General features: G+C 34.8%; 1 protein-coding gene across 3 annotated transcripts in view; it reads left to right on the forward strand.

Moving 5' to 3' along the window:
- CNOT2 (CCR4-NOT transcription complex subunit 2) overlaps positions 1-21,693 on the forward strand; it is a 130,419-nt gene that overhangs the window by 72,995 nt on the left and 35,731 nt on the right. For 2 of the 3 annotated variants that reach the window (XM_003989040.6, XM_006933889.5), the window contains exon 3: positions 12,116-12,238. In XM_003989040.6, the coding sequence (XP_003989089.1) occupies positions 12,116-12,238 (123 nt within the window). Of the gene's footprint in view, positions 1-12,113; positions 12,239-21,693 lie in introns of those variants that run through there. The other variant, XM_019835217.2, reaches the window with a different exon arrangement.

Genomic DNA, 21,693 nt, shown 5'->3' on the forward strand with positions numbered 1-21,693 from the left:
AACCCTGTCCTTTCATTTTCTGAAAACGTGTGTAAATTTATAGAAAGCTTTTTTGCCCCCTGTCCTTTTGTTGATTCATACTTTGAATCAGTCTCAGAGATGATTCTGGGGTTGGGAATAATGAAGATGTGAACCAGGGAGTCATAATGTTGAAACTGAACATTCAGATATTTATAGCAGGATTTCCTAATTTTTCAAAGAGCAGAAGAATCCCATTGTTTATCATGTTCTGGTTGGACTCCTTTCTTATTGTTTGCTGGAGATTGACCTTCAGAACTATGGTGTCAACCCTGCTGTAGTATCTCAGGGGAGCTCCTAGTGTGGGGCTGGTGTCATGGTTCACCCTCCAACCTTTCCTTCTTCACTTCAGCTCTGAGCTTTCCAATGCCCAGAGTAGCAAATGTTGAAAGAAGTTGCACAGGTAAGTATGTGGTGAGCAAGTCTGGAGGGAAAATGGTACTGTCATCAGTATTTTAAGGGTGGAGATTGGGCTATTTCACCAGTGAATCATTTTTGTTTAAAAATTTGATGTTTTTATAAATTATTTTTCTCATAAATTATTAAAATAGTCTAATATCCTAAGAAATGAGTTTGCTTTTTGCTAGTTAGATGTGAAATAGAGAAAACCTTAGATTGAATAAACTATTAGTATGATAATATAGAGGAAGTTATTAGATTTTTTTTTTTAGAAACTTCATAATTTCCATAGTGTATAGTAGAACCAGAAAATTTATTTTCAGAAAAGAAGCTAAGTGGGGGAGGCATAAATTCATAGACTTAAATTTTTGCTACATGTAATTTGGTCTCAGAATAAGGCAAGTTTTAGTTTCCTTTCCCTAGCTTTAGACATGCTGTTCTTCTGATTGTCAAGATTTTAGGCAAGTAGCTGTATTTTCAATATCTGTAGGAATAGAAACTTCAAATATCTTATTCTCTGAAATTTAGACAGGAAGACTGGAACATTTCTACTATCTATAAGTTTGAGATTAACACAAATGAGTATAGGAGCATTGAAGGCATAGTATGCTACAAAAGTTCAGCAAAGATTTGTTGAATGAATAAGTTCACCATATTTTGTGTGTGTGTGTGTGTGTGTGTGTGTGTGTGTGTGTGTGTGTGTGTGAAATTCTAACGCATTTTCTGCCTGCATTGTACTGAAAATCATGATCTAACATTACAGATTTTTTCCTCTTAATGTATGATTATTAGAAATAATGTTATAGCAATGTAACCCTATGTCTATACTACTCTGCTTATTAATACTTATATCCTTTTAGGCTCTTGCTTCTCAGAAAGCTTACAAAAATTGTTTCTTTTTTTCCCCCAGATCAGTCCTGTATAAGTCTTATTCAAGTGATTTGTACATTCTTTTGCACATAAACAAGATATTCAAAATTATATCCAGGAAAAATAGACTTAATATGGCCTATGGTTACTAACAGTTCTTCAGAGAAAGTGTGTCAGGCTTACAGAGATTGAGACACCCAACTATTTGGTACTTTAGGTCCTCAAAATACAGAACCCCCAGCAATTTATCTCCCCTTTTCTTTCCTTAAATTCTAGAGTTGTTTGTTTTGGTTTTTTCTTAAATTTATTGGGAACCTTGTAGAAATACAGAGTCCCTTAGCAGAGCTGACCATACATCCAGTTGCTTCCTGATTTCCCTTCCTACCTTCTTTATTTGACTGATCCTCCCTCTTAAGGTTTAAGATTGGTTTAAGATAATCATTCTCATTTAAAAGTTTCCTTTATGCTTAGAGGATTTGTTTTGTATCCTAAATGTAAAGATTTTTACTGTTGCATGCCCTTTCACTTGTACGTGATAAATTTACATCCTAATATTTGAGGATAAAATACTGCTTATTTTAATTTTAGGACCTATTGTTTCTTCTGTGGATTAGCACTTTTTGAGTTATTAAAGTTTTGTTTTACGATGATGCACTTTATGTTAGTGGTTCAGTTTTCAGTCTGTATAAGGCATATTGATAATAGGTGATTTTAAGATTTTGGAAAACCACAAAATCTGTTTTTTCAGTTTGATGCATGCACAACATATTCTCCCTAGATCAAAGTCAAACTGATAGAAGCATTTATAGACTTTTGGTAACACTGTTTAGAGAATTTGTAGGATTTGGGGGGTACATTGTAGGAGATGGTGTTACATGGGTTTTGGTAATATCTGAGTAAAGCAGCTTCAGACTCCAGATTTCATTAGATAGGTTTTGGTTTAAGAAGAGTGATGTGTTCTTTTCTCTCTCTTTGCATGCCCTCTCCATTGTTTTTTGGATATGAGCTTACCCTGTTTTTTGTTTTTTTTAAATCATGTTTTTTTCTTTCCTTTTTTGGATGAGACCTCTTACAAAATATTCCTGGAAACCCTGGAAGGACTCTGTGCCAGAATATTTACTTAGTCTCCAAAATAATGATTGTGGATACATTCATATAGGCCCCTGGTTTTTTGCTGTATCACATTTCCAGCCAGGGTCATATGTACCCTGTGCATCTACCTGTGAACTGCCTTTTCAGTATTCGTTAAGGCTCCTACTGTTCATTTATTGGGCATTCTGCATTTGCTGAAACAAATGAATTGCTTTTATTTATTTCCATGTTCTTGGTTCAAGTTGATGAATTTAGAAATTCTACCTTTGAAATGTATCTAAGCCTTTACTTAGATCCATCCTAAGCAGATTCATAAACTATTCATTATATATTTGTCATATTGTAAATATCAAGCCACAGCATTCTAAAAAAGTTTTTTTTTAATTTTTTAATGTTTATTTATTTTTGAGAGAGACAGAGTGTGAGTGGGGGGTGAGGGGGCAGTGGGCAGAGAGAGACGAAGACACAGTATCCGAAGCAGGCTCCAGGCTCTGTGCTGACAGCTCAGAGCCCAACGCAGGGCTCGAACTTGTGAACCGCGAGATCATGACTTAAGCTGATGTCGTTGCTTAACCGACTGAGCCACCCAGGCACCCCAAGCCACGGTTTTCTAAAACTAGTAGGAATTCATGAGTAATATGTTTCTTTATTTTTAATTTTTTTTTAATGTTTACTTTTGAGAGAGAGAAAATGAGACACAGAATCTGAAGCAGGCTCCAGGTTCTGAGCTGTCAGCACAGAGCCAACATGAGGCTCGAATTCACGAACTGTGAGATCATGACCTGAGCTGAAGTCTGATGCTCAACTGAGCCACCCAGGTGTCCCGAATAATATGTTTCTTATATGAGAAGAAAAAGATATTTGTTTTTTTCCTAAGGATATTCAGATACTGTCTTTGTTTTTTGAGAAGATAGATTTTTTTTCCAGTGTATATCCTTTTCTCCTTTATTTAAGCCCATTTCTTTTTTTAGTGTCTTTCAGGAATGAAATAAAGATTATTTATAGTAGTTGTGAAGCAGGATTGGGAGCTCACAATCCTGTTACCAAAAAATATTCCTAATGTGAAAATTCCTTGGGTTATAAATATTTGTAGGTTTTCACCTGTAATATTTGATATAGGAATATTCTAATTTCATAAAATTTAAGCAGTCTCTCAGTGAGATTTGACTAATAAGCTTTTCTCTCAAATGGGTGATAGTAAAAATACCAGATTATTTTCAGATATTATGGCTTCTCATGATTGGTTTCTTTTTTTTTTTTTTTTAATTTTTTTTTCAACGTTTATTTATTTTTGGGACAGAGAGAGACAGAGCATGAACAGGGGAGGGGCAGAGAGAGAGGGAGACACAGAATTGGAAACAGGCTCCAGGCTCTGAGCCATCAGCCCAGAGCCTGACGCGGGGCTCGAACTCACGGACCGCGAGATCGTGACCTGGCTGAAGTCGGACGCTTAACCGACTGTGCCACCCAGGCGCCCCTCATGATTGGTTTCAAATATTGATTGACTGCATCTTGATAAAGTAGGTAAATATTAATGGAAATTGTGATTTTCATTAATTTCTGCTCACTTTGTAGACAACAGAGAATTTGTGTGTATATGTATGTGAAGTGTTTGATGCTAGTGAATACAGAATTGGGAGGGAAATGTAAAGAAGTCAAATTCTGTATTCAGCAATCAGTGAATTAGTAAAATCTCCATTAGGGAAACTATAAGAAAGGAACAGTCTGTCCCACTCTCTCCCCAACCCTCCCCACCACGGCACTGTATGACTTACATTTGGCGCTCATTATCCTTTATAATACAAGGTAGGAGCAAATTCTGTTGCTAGAAAAAAAAAAAAAAAAATTCATGGCTATGGAAAAGTCACCATACTTTAATGTTGTGAAATAGTTGATTCTGTGATGAGACACATGGATCAGCATGTTAAGCAAAACTCCTGGCTACATTAGAGAGAGAATGCACAAGAAAAAGTTGCCCTTAGGGATTTATTTTTATTTTAACCCATTTTATACATGTTTTCTACACATTTAATGCTACAGTGTCTATTTCAGTAGTTTATAGTGAAATTTAGAGATATAATCCTATTTCCTTGAAGGGTTCACTGATTTAATTTTTTTTTTTTAACGTTTATTTATTTTTGAGACAGAGAGAGACAGAGCATGAACGGGGGAGGGGCAGAGAGAGAGGGAGACACAGAATCTGAAGCAGGCTCCAGGCTCTGAACTGTCAGCCCAGAGCCCGACGCGGGGCTCGAACTCACGGACCACGAGATCGCGACCTGAGCTGAAGTCGGACGCTTAACCGACTGAGCCGCCCAGGCACCCCCGGGTCACTGATTTAGAAAGTACTTAAAAATATTGGTTCATTTGGAATATGGAAACTGATTACTTTTTAATTGGTGTAATAGTGTTCTTTTAAGCATAATTTTATTTTAAAATTAATTGAACTTTTCTCTAAAATAGGTGCAGTCAGTTTGGTAGTGACTGGCTTTTGTTTCATGTACCCCCAGTCAGTTCATCCTCATTTTTCTGCTAAAGAGATCTTTTTGACATGCACAAATATTTAATTGTGGCATCCTCCACTTATATTGTTCTCTGCAAAGTAAGCACCCTCCCCTTTTTGCCCCTTACTCCTTTTCCCATGATGAAGCTTACAGTTTGAGGAGAATACTCACATTAAACTATTAGTTGTATATGTGAATGTCATTGTACTATAGTGGTTAAAAGAGGAAACTCTAGGAGAATGCCTGGATTCATATCCCATCTCTGTCACTTATCAGAAATGGAACCTCAGGAACATCAGATATGTGACCTTGGGCATATTATCCAACCTCTCCACTTGTCATTTTTCTCATCTAAAAATGAGGACTACTCAAGTAATACTTGATTACATAAGTAGATACATTTTATAGCATTTAGAATATATTGCCTGGCACATAGTAAGCAGTCAATAAAAGTTCTTTTTATTATTGTATGATTATAGTTATGGTAAAGTGTTTTCAATGACCACATATCAGGAGTTAGATCTAACTTAGTGTGAAAGTTTCAGACGGGAGAAAAACGTTCTAAATAGAGGTATCAGCATATACAAAGATGCTGAGTTGGAAAACATCTTGTGTTTGAGTAAGTGAAGGTGTGGCAGCAGTTTAGTGGTGACAGGGACCTGTAGAGAGAGTTAATGTCAGGGAGGTTACATAAGACCTTACTGTTATTATTTTAGGAAGCTGTTGAGACATTTCAGTTAGTAGGGCTACAACAATTAAGTTTTTATTTTAAAAACCCACTTGGAAAAATAAATAAAAATTCACTTTGGCTGACGTGGGAGACTAGATTAGAGGAAATAAGTGGATTAATAAAGATCTGTTTGGAGGACATTAGAGATGCTTGTGCTAGGAAAGATATGGATAATTTTAATAAATATTTAAAAGTTAGTCTAATCATGGGGCGCCTGGGTGGCTCAGTCGGTTAAGTGTCTGACTTTGGCTCAGGTCGTGATCTCACAGCTCGTGGGTTCAAGCCCCGCGTCAGGATCTGTGCTGACAGCTCAGAGCCTGGAGCCTGCTTCAGATTCTGTATCTCCCCCTCTCTCTGCACCCCCATTCTCTACTCATGCTCTGTCTGTCTGTCTCTCTCTCTGTCTCTCAAAAATAAACAAACATTAAAAAAAATTAGAAAAAAATAAAGTTAGTCTAATCAGCTTGAGTTTTAATTGTTGAGGATCATAGAAGTTACAGATGGTAGTTTTCAGAGGTGAACATGAGTGGGAACAACTGAATAACTCAAATTAGCCTGAGGTGTAAGTTTAGTTTGGGCTTTTGAGATCATTACTGCTGCAAAGTTACGTTAAGATCATGATCTCAGGAATCTTGGTCTCTGTCCTCTAGGTAGGGGAAATTAATGAGAGATGAAAACAGGAGAGTGGCAGTCAACATACTGGTTATTAGTATGATACCATAATAAAGTGTTAGTCTAGAGAAGTCTAGCTTAGTTCATCACTTAGATTTTTATACCTGGTTTTCCTGTGTACGCTCTTGCCCTCTTTTTTTTTTTTTAATTTTTTTTAATGTTTATTTTTGAGACCGAGAGAGACAGAGCATGAATGGGGGAGGGTCAGAGAAAGGGAGACACAGAATCCGAAACAGGCTCCAGGCTCTGAGCTGTCAGCACAGGGCCCGACGCGGGGCTCGAACTCACAGACCGCGAGATCATGACCTGGGCCGAAGTCGGCCCCTTCACCGACTGAGCCACCCAGGTGCCCCACGCTCTTGCCCTCTTAACCTGGCATTGAAGTCCAGCCTACTTTTCGTTGCTACCTATCACTATCCTTCCAGACATCTTCTGTGTTGGCTATATTGAAAATTTTGTTTCCTGGGCTTTGTCTCACTTCTGAGCACTTGCACATGCTGTCTCCTATGCCAAAGTTTGCTTCTACCTCCCACCCCACACACTTCAACTTTAAAAATTTTTTAATCAAGTCTTTGTTCCAACATTAGTTCTTCTACAATGAAATCTTTGTTTCCCTCAGACAGTTAGATATCCCCTTGTGTTCCCAAAGTACCTGTGCAGATTTTCATATTGTAATTGTTTATTTACAGGTATGTCTCCCATCTAGACTATGAGTTTGTTTAAGATTTGGAACTATTACTTATTCAGCTTTTGTGTTCATTTGCACAATTTTTGGTATAATTCGTATAGTATTCCCTCAGCGTGTTTGTTGAAATGTGAAAGCAGACCAGTCAGGAGGTTAAAATGAACTAGTCCGGAGCTTAAACCAAGATGCTGATAGGAAGAATGTGAAATCCACTCTGAAGGAAGGCTAGAATTTGGATGTACAGAACAAAGCAAGAGAAACTGACTTCAAAAATCAGTTTTAAGTATTACTGATTTAGTTGATTAATTGTACTCAGGGAGAAATGTCTAGGGTTACTTTAAAATTGGCTGCTAGAACCTTGAGTTAATCCTGAAGATAGATTTTGAAATCAACCTACATTTGTTTGCTGTCAAGAAAAGGACCGCTCTGCCATGAATGGGTTTCTGTCCCTGGGAATAGGATTTCATGCCTGGGCCAACATTTGCCACCATTATAGAAATAATAAATGATTTCAGAGTAAGTTCCTCTCCAGAGGCCTTGCTGAAGGAAATTTGTGTAAGATTAAATATCATCCTGCCTGGGATATGATCAGAGTCTGTTTTTCACCCTTTCCAATGTTTTTTTCTTGTATATGCATATACACATACATACACACATTTATTTTCAAGTTTTCATTTATAAAGTGTCCTAGTTTTGTTTCCCTGACTTTTAAAAAAGCTACAGGCCTTTCTTCTTATTCCTTCTATCTTTAATTGTCATTCATCCCACCTGGGTCCACTTTCCTAGCCTTTAAAGTTACTGTTTTAGATTATCTCAAGTTTGGGGGTTTGTGAATTCCTTTTTTGTGATTATTCTGATTTTTACTGCATTTGACTTTGAAGTACCGTATTTAAATGTTGAGAGTGTCATACCTTAGGACTTCAGAGCTAGTCCAAAGTAAATTATGAAGTATACTGGGAAAATCTAGCCAACTTGGTGCTTCCATTTTGCCTGTCACTTTAATCCCCCTCTCTCTACTCCTACATTTTGAGACCAACTCTTTTGAGGGGTGGGGATGGGTGGGTGGGGGGGTGTTAGGCTGATAGAAAGGATTAGTGTAAGCTATTCTGTATATACTTTCTGATTAGTTCTTGTGGAATCAAAGGAAAAGATAAAATAATTAAATGTTTTAGATGTGTGTTCAAAAAAGGCTTAATAAACTGCTTTTGCTGAATACATATGTCATATCATATTCTTTGTTGGTAAAATCTCACTTTTTACTTCTCCTTTGCTGTAACATCTTGTATGAAAGGAGAAAAGAAAGTAGATGTAAGTCTGCAATATGTTTACTTCAAAACTGACAAATTGTATATACCAAAGATTCTAACAAATGTCATATAATGTAAATTGTAGTGTGATTTTATTTTACATTATGTTTTTATTTCCATTTGCCAAATCAACTCATATATATGGCATTACTAATAACTGCGATGGAGTGTTAACATATCCTCTTTGAAACTGATAAAAATTGGTTTCTGGATTACTTTGATTGATACTTACTCTCTTCCAGGAGATAACGTGAATACCTTACCCTTTGATATCATCCATTCATTCATCCATTAGTGTCAGGTTTCTCTCAAAATATATCCTTTATCTGACCATGCCTCTCCACTTCTGCCACTACGCCTGTAGTGGGAGCCACCAGCCCTCTCTCCCCACCTGCTTCCCTTCTTCACTTCTGTTTCCTCTTTTGTTTATACCTTACAGAATAACTGTAATTAAAAAATATATATGCCAAATTATGTTACTCTTAAATTACTCCCAAGCCCTTTTGACTTCCGTCTCACATGGAATAAAATCCAAAGTCCCTCAGAGCCTGCAAGGCACAGCATGATTTGGGTCCACTGGTATCTTGGACTTTGGTTTCTGTGTTCTCTTCTGTGTTCCTACTGCTTGAGTCACACTACTGAGGATCTTGCTGTTCCCTCTGTTGAATGCTCTTCCTACAGGTCTTTGCCTAGATGGTTCTCTTATTTCTATGCCTGATTGTAATCTTCCTAGTTTCATCTTTCCTGGCTATTCTAAAATAGTTTTCCTACCCTATTGCATCATTCTATGTGGAATAAAGGACAGGCCCTTAAAAATGAAATAAAACTAACTTTTATGAGAAAGTTACTATGTTATTCTTTCCTTTCCTCTTTTTCTTTTTTTCCTCCTCCCTCCTTTTCCTTTCCTTTCCTTTCCTTTCCTTTCCTTTCCTTTCCTTTCCTTTCCTTTCCTTTCCTTTCCTTTCCTTTCCTTTCCTTTCTTTTCCTTTTCCTTCCTGTCCCTTCCCTTCCCTTCCCTTCCTTTTCCTTTCCTTCCCTTCCTTTTCTTTCCCTGACCCTGACCCTGTCCCTTTTGCTTTTGCATTTGCGTTTGCTTTTGCTTTTCTCCTGCCCTGGATCAGATAATTTTTTGTTTCATCGTAGTACCCATTCCCAGACTGGTGCTGCATTTGGAGAGCAGACTATTAACACTCTTACCTTTCTTCTTTTGCTTAAGTCATGTAAGAATAATTAGTATTTCCACTGATGTGTAATTTCTGTGTTGAAGCACACAAAACAAAAATGAAATTCTACATATTCATGTTTTCTCCTCTCTTTCTCTGACTGACACACACACACACACACACACACACACACACACTGAGTGTGGGAAAATCTTGTATTAATGAGTGCATTTCTGTTTTCCTTTGAGGCATTTCATATATTTAGTTTTGCTTTCAAACAGTAAAGCCTCTTAAACAATATTAGCATATTTTTTATTCTGTACAGCTAATTTCAGTTTTGGAATTTTAGGAGTTTGTAATTGGTTTTGATGATAAATGTTATACAAAACATGTCAAAATTAGACTTTGCTTTGTATCCATTGAGTTGATTTATTTGTGTGTAATTCGATGAGAGGTAACCCTGGTTGTGTCTGGTTATCTGGTTATTTTCTCCTGAAATTTTATTGTATTGTCTAGGTTTCATGCCATTTGCCCATGTTTATCCTTTCTTAGAGTTGGAATTCAGTAGTAATGGTCCTTTAAAGAGAATTAAATGTATTCTTCTTAACTTTTGTAAAACAAACTTTAAAAATTTCATCTGTGGAGTCATAATTTGCAGACTAAAGTGCTTTCTTCCACAATTACTTTTCTATTATAAAACTCCCCCCAAAAAACCACTTCTTCCTGTTAAAGACTACTTAGGGGTTTGGTGGATAGGCATGTGAGGTTCTAGTCCCTGAAATTACATTCAGAATTACAGAATAGCTTTTATGAGATCCACCAGGGAGTACATTACTAAAGAAGATTAAGTATGTTCTAACAAAATAATAAACCTTTAAAAATATCTTTCTGTATTTCACACCTACAGAGATGAATAGTCCCAAAACATATAGCAAAACAGTAAAGCTGTCATCAGAGTGTTGTTCGTTTTTAACTAAATAGCTTTTTCTCAGACCTCAAAAGGAAGAATGGTTAAATAGTTGAGTTTCTTAAAAATTTAACAGGGAACCTCAGATATAAAGCAATTATTAAATAAATTTGGTTATTAAAATTGCAGCATATCAGTTTACCCTTTGTCTGCTGATAAACAGTAGTAACTACAGTATTTCAGTTTGAAATGAGAAGTAAAAGAAATTGTTTATTTCTTATTTATAATTGAAGAAAATACCCTTATTTGTAATGAGTATACAAAATAGATGTCAAATTTGATGTCTTTCCCCAAAATTTTTGCAAAAAGATGTAGTCACCATATATTCAAGTCTTCACAAATGTCTTCCATCATGACATTTCAGTTTACTTTGGACTACAAAGTACCTACCACTGGGGGAAGACACATTGACCTTAAATAACCTAGTTAGTTGATAGCTGTGGAAACTCCATAGAGGTCATCCTAAGGAAACAAAATTAGCATGGGGGCGTCTGCCTGGCTCAGTCAGTAGAGCATGGGAATTGATGCTTGATCTCAGAATTGTGATTTTGAGCCCTATGTTGGGTGGAGAGATAACTTAAAAAATAAAGAATGGGGGCGCCGGGGTAGCTCAGTTGGTTGAGTGTCCACCTTCAGCTTAGGTCATGATCTCCTGGCTTATGAGTTCAAACCCCACGTCGGGCTCTGTGCTGACAGCTCAGAGCCTGGAACCTGCTTCAGATTCTGTGTCTCCCTCTCTCTCTGCCCCTCCCCTGCACACGTTCTGGCTCTCTGTCTCTCAAAAATGAATGAACATCAAAAAATTTTTTTAAAATAATAATAGTAATAAAAAGAATGAATTGTGAAGACTATTGTCTAGTGCTGCCTTCAAAAAAAGAATTAACACAAGGGTGCCTGCCTTGCTCAGTCAGTAGAGCATGTGGGTCTTGATATCAGGTTCATGAGTTTGAGCCCTATGTTGGGTATAGAGATTACAAAACTTAAAAAAAAAAAAGAATTAGCACAGATTTAGTAATTATTTGTATTGGCATGGGCTCAAAATTACTAGTGTTGGAGGTGATCAAGATTTAAAAAGCAAAAGAGTAATAATATAATAATCAGATTATATAACAAAAATCATAAATTTACACCAGGATGATGACTGAAACAATTATCTTACTGTTACAAGAGTGGGTACTTGTGGCTTGAGATAAAGTTTCCAGTTTGCCATTACATACTGACTTAAATAGTGCTGTATCTCAATAAATTTAGATTGTGAGTGAAGATAATACGCTCTGGAAAACAGATCATTTACACAGTGGATACAGTGATGACAGAGACAATAATATTGAAGATGGATGTGAAGATTTTTAATAACTAAGCCCAAAGTTGAATTTAAAAACAATCTTTGTATGGGAAAGTATATATTGGGTTGTAATTTTTCAAGAATAAGTGATGTTTATTTCTTTTAAAGTAAGTGGAATTATTGCATAAGATTGGCTTTATTAAATTTCTCCTCTTATTTTATGTGCCTGGAAGCAAAAATTTAATACTGTAATTTTATAGTCAGATTTCTGACTTTTTCACATGCCCTGTTAGCCCTTCCGTAGTCAATCTGTTTCTTTATCTTAGCATTGCTTCCTTCATTTTCTTTTTTCCTTATAGGAGTTTGGTAAAGCATGACATTTTCTAAAATATTACTCTTGATAAAAGCAATATTTTTGTTTAGGTGACAAACAGCATGTTTGGTGCTTCAAGAAAGAAGTTTGTAGAGGGGGTCGACAGTGACTACCATGATGAAAACATGTACTACAGCCAGTCTTCTATGTTTCCACATCGGTCAGAAAAAGATGTAAGTCAATCAGTTATATTGTGTTTACTTAGCAGTGTATGTCTGTGTCCTTCTGGTTCCTGAAAAATAGTATATGAATTGCAAAATACCGTCTTTAATCGAGTGACTGTATTTTAGGCCCAGTGCTACACCCTGGGGATACAATGGCCTATGGGAGCTTACATTCTAATAGGAGATAAAATGTCCTATAATTCTTAAGTTGGGATATGGTAATACTGTGGTAGGAAGTACTCAAAATCCTCTGGTAAACATGGTATTCTAGATTATCAGTTTTTTTAACTTGTGAAGTAACTTGTTTTAATATTAAAATATACACATAGAGTAGAAAGCAGATTTGCACAGATTTAAAGATGTAATGGCAAGATTTAGTGAAACCTTACCTTTGCTCTTTAATTTTCAGGGTGTAATCCTAAGCTTCAGTTAGTAAGAGTATCTCCTCTGTTCATTCGTAGAGATGCTACTACAGAAAAATTTTGGAAGAACTGTATTCAAACATAGATGTTATGTTATAGAGGTGTGAATTAAGTGCTTTGGAAGGCTAGTAGTTCAGTAATCCCGTTTGGAATGAAAGGATTTCACACAGCCAAGTCATAATTAGCAAATTGATAAAATATTTTTAAATCAATTGTTGATTTCAAATTCTAGTAAGACTCTTTAAATTATACACTATACACTACAGTAGTCAAACCAGTTGCATTTTTGTATTTGTACCCACCCACCCTTTTTCTCTTTTCAACCCTTTATAAACTTGGCTATTCCTAATTTCCCTATCTATATAACAATCTATTCTAGTTAATAACCTAATGGGATTGTTACTGATATTTAAAGCACTGATAAAATTCTAAGATCTGTAAGAAATGTTCTCATTTTTCATTAAAGTCGACCATTAGTAAATTAATTCCTGTGTCTTACAATCAGTTTTTACCCCCTCCTATTTTGATGCGACTCCCCTTTATTTTTGTTTGAAAATTGTGTCATTTTGGCAACGGTGCGTCAGTTGTGTTATTAGGACTCTTTTCAAAATATGTGGTGACTTCATAATTAGTGTGCAGTTTAATAGCTGATAGAATAGTGTCATCTCATTAATTTTCTGTTACCTTACTGCTCTTCTAACTGTTTGCTCTTGGATATAAATTATAATTGAGTTACGTTTTACTTAAGTTTCTATGTTTACATCTTGGTCTTGTAGTTGAAGAATTTGGAATATCTTCTGGCTAATGTTGGTTGCAAAAACTATAACACTAATCCACGTGTATATTACTATGATTGTATAGGGAAAGTTAAGTGATGAAAAAAAAATGGTAGTAGAATATTACTTATTGAAGAAAAGCACTCATTCTGATTAGGAAGATATGAAGCTTTCAAACAAATCTGGAATAAAATACGTACAGAGAATGACAGAGATGTATGTCTTCTAGAGAACAGAAATGCTATATATCCGAGGTTTTTAGTCACCATTATTAAATACACTCACATATGTTGGTTACCATTCCTGTTCAGTCGTTTGTCACAAAAATAACACAATGATTTGCTTTAGAAAACTTTTTTTTTTTAATTAAGAAAGTAATAAGACATAAGAAATTAGGCTCTAAAGCCTAACACTTATATGTGTTTGGATCTTGGCTTTGCCTGTTACCAAGGACTTCTCCAAGCCTCTGTTTTTTTCTCCTTTAAGCTGGGACAAATTTCTACTGTTGCTGGTACTTTTTTAAATAACAAAATAGTACCAGAGGTATTATACAGATTTTTAAAAACATGCATGAGAAGGGAGAAGAAAAATTACCCATAATTTTGCTGATCAGGGATAATTTTCTGCTAAATTTTGATTTAATACATTAAATATTTTTACTTTAAAAATGTTATGTAAATCTCAAACATATTAACATATTTTCCACTAGAAAGTTTGTACCAGTTTTTACTCTGAGCAACACTTTCCATGCCCTCAAAAATACCAGCTGTTAGTTACCTCTAAGTCTTTGCAGTATACAGAAGAAACTTACTGTCTTAAAATATATTAAGACATTGTTAAATTTACACACATAGGCATGCACACACTCAAACACACATGGTAACATGTCTTTTCCATGTAGTTACTGGCCATTTGTATTTCTTCCTTTGTGGATTACCTATTTTTGTCCCATTTTCTATTTCTCTATTGAGATGGTAAGTCTTGTTTATTTGTTAGTGTTCTCCATAAATTAAGATTAATAGACCCTTGTGCTCCATTACAAATACTTTCCCAGTTTTTTTTGCTTACAGTTTAGGGAATGGTTTTTAAATGTAAAAATATCTATCATTCTTACTGAATTTGACTCCTCAGTGTTTTATTTTTTATGCTTTTATGTTTTTGAGATCATACTTAGACTTTTTCCAGCTATTTTCTTCTGGCATTTTTGTGCTTCATTATTCACATGTAACTTAGCTCCCTTAGAAATATATTTTAGTTTGAAGTGTGAATATTGGTGCCTGGATCTCCACCCGGCACTCCTCCCACCCTTTCAGGTTATCCAATATCCAGTTGTCCCAACACCATTTATAATTTAGATCACAGGTTAGAAAACTTTCCCATAAAGGACCAGATAGTAAATATTTTAGGGTTTATAGGCCAAAAGGCTAAATAAAGAATATTATGTAGGTATTTATATAACCATTTAAAAAGTAAAAAAAAAATTTTTTTTAGTTCACACACCCTACAGATATAAGCTTTGTGCTGGATTTGGCCTGCAGGCAGGAATCTGCCCAGCCCTGAGTTAGACCATTCATTTAAGGCTAATTGAAATCCTCCCTGCATATGTATTAATGTCTGATTGGGCCTGTTTCTAAACTCTTGTTCTGTTTCTCATGCTGATTCTGTGGCAGAACTGCAACATAGTTGAATTGCTGTAGCTTTATAGACAATTTTCACATCTTAGTCAGGTAAGGTCTTTCACATCCTTCTTTATAAAATATTTTTGACTATTGCACATTTATACCTATGGTTACCTTCTTTTAGAAGTCTTGTGTCTGTCTTCTGTTGTTCTGATGCCATTTTTTAATAAGTAGGGTTTTATGGTTGCCATTTTTGTTACATTTTTCTCATTGGTTTTTACTGATAGAATAGTTTGTATTTATTTTATAACCAACTACCTTACAAAACTCTTACTAGTTTTTGTTGATTGGGAACAGGGGCTCTGCAAGTCCTACTGTATGATTTTATATCTCACTCACATGATTTACTAACCAGGTGTCCTTGGGCAAGTTAGTCTCTTTGTGTCTCAGTTTTTTCATCTATAAGATAAGAATAACAGTATATGATTCATAGGTGGTTATAAGGATTGAATGAATAAACATATGCAAAACTTTCAGAAGACCAGATAGTAAATAAAAATAAATTTTGCTACTAATATGAACAATAATAATATTATTATTCCATTTGATTGTCTTGGGTTTTTTACATAGTTATGTATATCATCTGCAAATAACAATTATTTTACTATAAAACTATTGAGGAGAAAGCTTTTAGACGTAACAAATAGATGAGATAATTTTGTAATTTTTTTCTGTCTGGGAACAGTGAGAAAATAATTTCAAATTCTTATTTATGGTAAAGAAAAACGGACCAGTGATTGAGTGAATCTGTATGCCATTTATTTAAAAAAGTCCTGGGGCGGCTGGGTGGCTAAGTCGATCCAGTGCCGACTTCAGCTCAGGTCACGATCTCACGGTTTTTGAGTTCGAGCCTCGTGTAGGGCTCTGTGCTGATGGCTTGGAGTCTGGGGCCTGCTTCAGATTCTGTGTCTCCCTCTCTCTCTGCCCCTCCCCTGCTCATGCTCTGTCTCTCGGGAATAAATAAATGTTAAAATTTTTTTTAAAAAAAGTCCTAATGTACCCTATCCATATAGTATAAAATGTAAGTATCATATGCATGGTTGTAGAAGTATTTGGGAAGCTGTTCTTTATGTGATTGTGTACTAATTAAATTGCTAAGTAGTTCTTCAGGACTACTTATTTTCCAAGGCCTTTTATTTCAAGAGATGCTTGTGTATGAATATGTCTTTGTATAGAATGCTGAATTTGCTATTTTGATGTATAAACACCATTTTATAAATATCACAGATATGTTATTTAAGCGTTTTCGCAAGATTAAATAAATTAGAGGTAGATATGGGCGTGATTTCTTTTTTATTATAATTATTTTCTTTTTTTAAAAATTATTTTCTATTTGGGGACATTATGGAAGATGAAAAACATTCATATAAGATGTCAATAGACAGCTCTTTGGGGATAATATAATCTAAACAGCTTAGAGTTATTGTTGTTTAAATATATTAGTATTTGAATTGCTAGTCTATTTTCTAGTCATGTGAGTCTGTGCACGCAATTGATAATTCTTAAGCATAATCATTTTAGAAGCACAAACTCACGGGAACTCCTTTTCCCTTGCTTTAATATATGCTGTAAAGACACGAAATGTGACACCTGTTCCTTTTTAAAAAGCTCTTAAAACTGATAAGAGTAGGCCACTTTCTTCTTTTGACAAACAGCAACCATTTTGAACTCATACCTAGCTTTTGTACTTGTGTTAGCCTACAGTAATTATGGCTGCTAGGATTTCTTTCAGACCAATTAATAACAAGTATTTCATTAAAACCTATTTATAAACTTGTATTATTATAAAATAAATTATTGTTGTCATCATCATTATTAGTATTAACTACATGTTGGAGTCCTGCTTGGCTGACTGTCCAGTTCATTAATTACACTCACATTCCTTTCTACCTGAAGACCTTGGTGTCCTTTGTTTTGTTTTGTTTTGTTTGTTTTTCGGATCTTCACATGGTTCTGTCTCACTATTATCTCTCACTATATCTACTAAAATGCCTTCCCTGAGAAGAAGCCGTCTCTCTTTGCCTAAGTAGCTTTGTGTATACTATCAGTACTACTCCCACTGTATCCTTCAAGATTCTTTCTTGCACTTTCATAATCATAGCATCTCTGTATCTGAAATACATCTTCATTAATTGTTTATTATCCTCTCTACTCCATTAGAATTTGGGTCTAGTTTACTGCTGTGTTCTTAGAACACATATATAATAATGCATATGAGTTAGTAGGCTGTCAGTGAGTTTTTGTTAAAGAAAGGGAGGGAAAGGAGTTGATATTGAAAAATAACAGTTAAGATTATTTGCAGATATTATTACCTTAAAAAACTCAAAAATCGCCTTTAAAACTTTAATTGAAAATGTGAATGTGTATAAATTTGTGAAATTTTTATGACAGTGATAACCTGATAGAGTTAAATGTAAATAATAAATAAATCAGACTGTACTCTAAAGAAACTGGAATTAAATATCAAACCATTTGAAGGGAACGCTCTAAAACCCTTTACATTCATGGGCAGTCACATAATCTTCAAACTCCATATTTTAAAGATAAAAGCTTATTAATAAGGGGGGGTTAAAATGATATAAGATATATCAAATTGTGATATATGTACAAAAAGAATCACAAAATGTTTCATCTCAATAATAATAATAAAAATTCATGGAGGGGTGTCTGGATGGCTCAGTTTGTTAGGCATCTGACTTCAGCTCAGGTCATGATCCCACAGTTTATGGATTTGAGCCCTGCATCAGGCTCTGTGCTATCAGCCTGCTTCAGGCCTGCTTCAGACCCTATGTCTCCCTCTCTCTCTGCCCCTCCCCTGCTTGTGCTCTCTTTCTCTCTCTCAAAAATAGATAAACATTAAAAAATATTTTTTTAATATTAAAAAAATTCATAGTTAGAAAATGATATTTTATTTCTACATACTAGTAAGGAAGCTTTGTTTTTCATGGAAGAATAGCCAGTCTCTGAGGGAGTATTGAAGTAATTGCTGTAGAACTATATAATTAATTCAAACTTCATAGAAAACTATTTAGAAATGGATATTAAAAAAACCTTTTAGAAATGTGAACATTTTTTGATTTAGTCATATGCCTTCCTATATATTTGGCTAAAATTCAGATAATATTAAGATGTTCATTGCCATACTTTGAATTTGAATATTAAATGTTCTGTAGGAATTTACATGGACTCTTGTAGCATGCATTATACTTTTTGTAAATGCTGTTTTTAATATTTTTTTTATTTGAGAAAGAGCATGCAAGCAGGGGACAGGCAAAGGGAGTGAGAGAGAGAATCCAAAGTAGGCTCCACACTCAGCACAGAGCCCAATGTAGGGCTCGATCCCATGACCCTGGGATCATGAACTGAGCTGCAATCAAGAGTCGGACACTCAACCAACTGAGCCACCCGGGCACCCCCAACAGTGCTTTGTAAAACTTAATGTTTTAGTCAAAATTATTTGAAATAACCAGTAAACCCATAACTTGTTTTTATCTGATTCATAAGGTACAAGGTCCTGTGACTTATTGGCTATTTTAAGTTTTTCTGATTATTCCCTCTCTTCTTCCTTCTTATTTTGGTCTTTTGTGTTATCTTACAGTTTTTGTGTCTGTTTGCTAGATTTCGTTCTGACTTCAGTGGTTTCATTTTTTAAACTGTACTGTTTTTAATTTTAAAATGTTCTTCAGATTCTGTCATAGGTTGAGAACTTCTTTTCTGTTATGTTTTTTTCCTGTTTGTAGATATATAGTCAAAGTTATACTTCTTTGTTACTTTTGTGCTGGATTAATAGCAGCATATTAGGAACTGTTCTGTGCATACCTTTACATATATTATACAGTGAGTTTTTTTTAAGGATATTTAAAAACTTGTTTCAATTTTTAATTGCTTTTGGGATCAGGGAATTTTTATTTAACCAAAATTTCTTGCATTTTGAAGACATTTGTTATTAGAAAATAAATTCTTGAAAAAACTGATTTTAGTGTTTAATATGTTTTGTGAGTGAAGGTACATTTATTGAAGGGAATAATGGAGAGGTGGTCACTGTTGAGAAGCAGAGAATAATTAACACCTTTGTGTTGTTATGGATTGCTGGCAGGAGCCACATTTGTTTATTATTAAATTTTTAACTATCTATCTATTTTCATATATATTTTTAAAACAAAAAATTTTTAGATTTCTTTTGGTCATGGATTTCAGAGTTGTATCTAGTAAATACAACTGTATCTTTAAAATACGGTGTCTAATTTATCGATTTTCTTAACATTGTATATAATAAAGGATTAAACGGGCTTTTTGTTGGGTCACAGAAATAATTAAATCACATTACTATTTCTTCTAGCTGCTTCCTGGTTTTTGTTGTTGGTTGACTGCAGTGTGTTTTATAGACTGTTTGAAAAATGAGAAAGACTGATTGAAATGGTTTTGGACTGGGAACATGGTAACCCTGTTGGTTTCAGCATTCTACTGATTGTGTGACATTTAATTTTTTTCTACCATTTCCCCCATCTGTGAACATAAGTTCTTATTTTGCCTGGAATTTGTGATGATGAACTTCTTTCTTTAGCTTCTTAGACAAAAATTAATATAAATGTAGGGTACTTTTCAATAAGTTCCCCAAAGGCTGAACGACCCTCTGCCTGCTGTTAAAGGGAGTCCTGAATTGGGAGGAAAATTAGATTATTAGCAGCAGTTGCTACCATTTAACTGAGCACTTACTATGTGCCATATCTTATCTCATTTAATCTTCACTTCAACTCTATGAGGTAGGTAGTGTTACTTCCATCTTACAGGAAAGAAACAAAGGCCCGGCTCTCCCATAGGTAAGTGGCAGAACCAGGATTCAAACCTAGATTTTTTTTTCTGACTCCGAAGCTGGGCTTATGTTGCATTCCCTACTGTAATGTGCCTATTGATCTAAAGTTTCACATGTTTCTAAGAAATTTATATTATTAACTTTCAGCATTTAAAATATATGTAAGTTTTCTGTTGTCTGTTAATTGTAGTTCTTGCTGTGCCATGGTACATTTCTTACACATTTTCTTTGCCCTTATAAATAGCATTTCTATCCATTCACGTTCCTTTATTGTGTGTTAATACATTTTTAGCACTGACATATTTCATGAAGCATGCTCTCAGAGTTTAAAAATACATACCATTAGGGACTAGTTTTATAAGAAATCATACATTTGTATTTTTGACGTTTTGAGGCAGTCATTTTAATATCTGTTTGCATAGCTAATTAATGCTTATTTTACATGGATGTTTTGAAGGTTATAAACTCAAGTTTAATAAAACTACTTTCCTATTCCTGTAGAGTATCGTTAGTACTAACTTTCTTCATGTTCTCTCACACATAGAGAAAATGGTAATATTTATTATGTCACACTGGTAAATGAGTCACCCTACTGCTCTTGGTCTCCAGTACTTGACTCAGGGAGCCATGCCCCTCTCTACCTTCATGCTGTGCCTCCCTCCCTCAGCCTCCTGCTGTTGTGAGGGCTGATATCTTGGCACATCTGTAATTTCTGTGGGTATGTAAATCTTGTGAGAAAGTGGACAAAAATGTCTCTTTGGAGTTATGTATTTAGTAAACATAATTTTATATTTAGTAAACAAATTTCTGGGAAAAGTAAAATTTTTAAGAGGTCCTTCTAAAATGTTCACATTGTGGATCATTCTGAGACATGTATTCATATTTTCCGATCTCTTATATTTGAAGCTTTTGGAAACTACTCTTTTACTTTTATTTTTACATTGATAACAGAAAATCATGATTTTAAGTATTTTATATAAGCCTTTTATCTTCTGTCACCAACTAAAGCTTTATTATATGTTACACATTTTCTTTGATTTTTTTTTTTTTTTTTTTTTTTTTTTGTAATTTGGAAATGAGCCTTTTAAGGTGCTTAAAATATTTCCAGTTAGTTGGCAACAGTAATGATGATTGTATCTAACAAAAGAACTTGATCAGGCATAAAATGCGTATTCTTTTAGTTTGATTGGTTAGATGGTGTACCCTCTGGATTTGAGAAGGAATATTTATAAGGTTTGAGGCTTTTTAAAAAATTTTTTTTCTATATTTAAATACTATTTTCTGAGTAGTGTGTTACTCAGCCCTACCTCAGGAGAGTGGTGTATATCATTAGTTTAAAACTATTATATGGAAGTTTTTGTGAATTTTTGAATAATTTGAACACCTCAGAATTTTGACATGAAAATAGCATGAAATGTGCATTGTCAATTCTCTATGTAAGTATTGCTACTTCTGATTTCCCTAATGTAGTCGATATCAGCACAGTTCTTCACTGGATACCAGAGTGGCCTGATAGTTCCCTGTCTGGTGACTCTTTACCCTCTTCCTTTTCTCTAAACCTCAACCATTTCAGCAGGACATCAAAGAAAGTTGCTTCTGCCCCCAGAGTGCCTCTCTTTTATAGTCCCACTTCTGCTGTTCTGGCTTAGTAACTTGTGTCTCCATACATTTTTGCTGTTGGAATTATCATCCTAGGGCACAGTTTGATCAAGTCACTTCCTTGTTTAATATTATTTTTTCTCTTTGTTGCCATAGGTGGTAGTCATCTGGCCCC

This window comes from Felis catus, chromosome B4 (genome assembly GCF_018350175.1).
Source record: "Felis catus isolate Fca126 chromosome B4, F.catus_Fca126_mat1.0, whole genome shotgun sequence".
NCBI classification, from domain to species: domain Eukaryota; kingdom Metazoa; phylum Chordata; class Mammalia; order Carnivora; family Felidae; genus Felis; species Felis catus.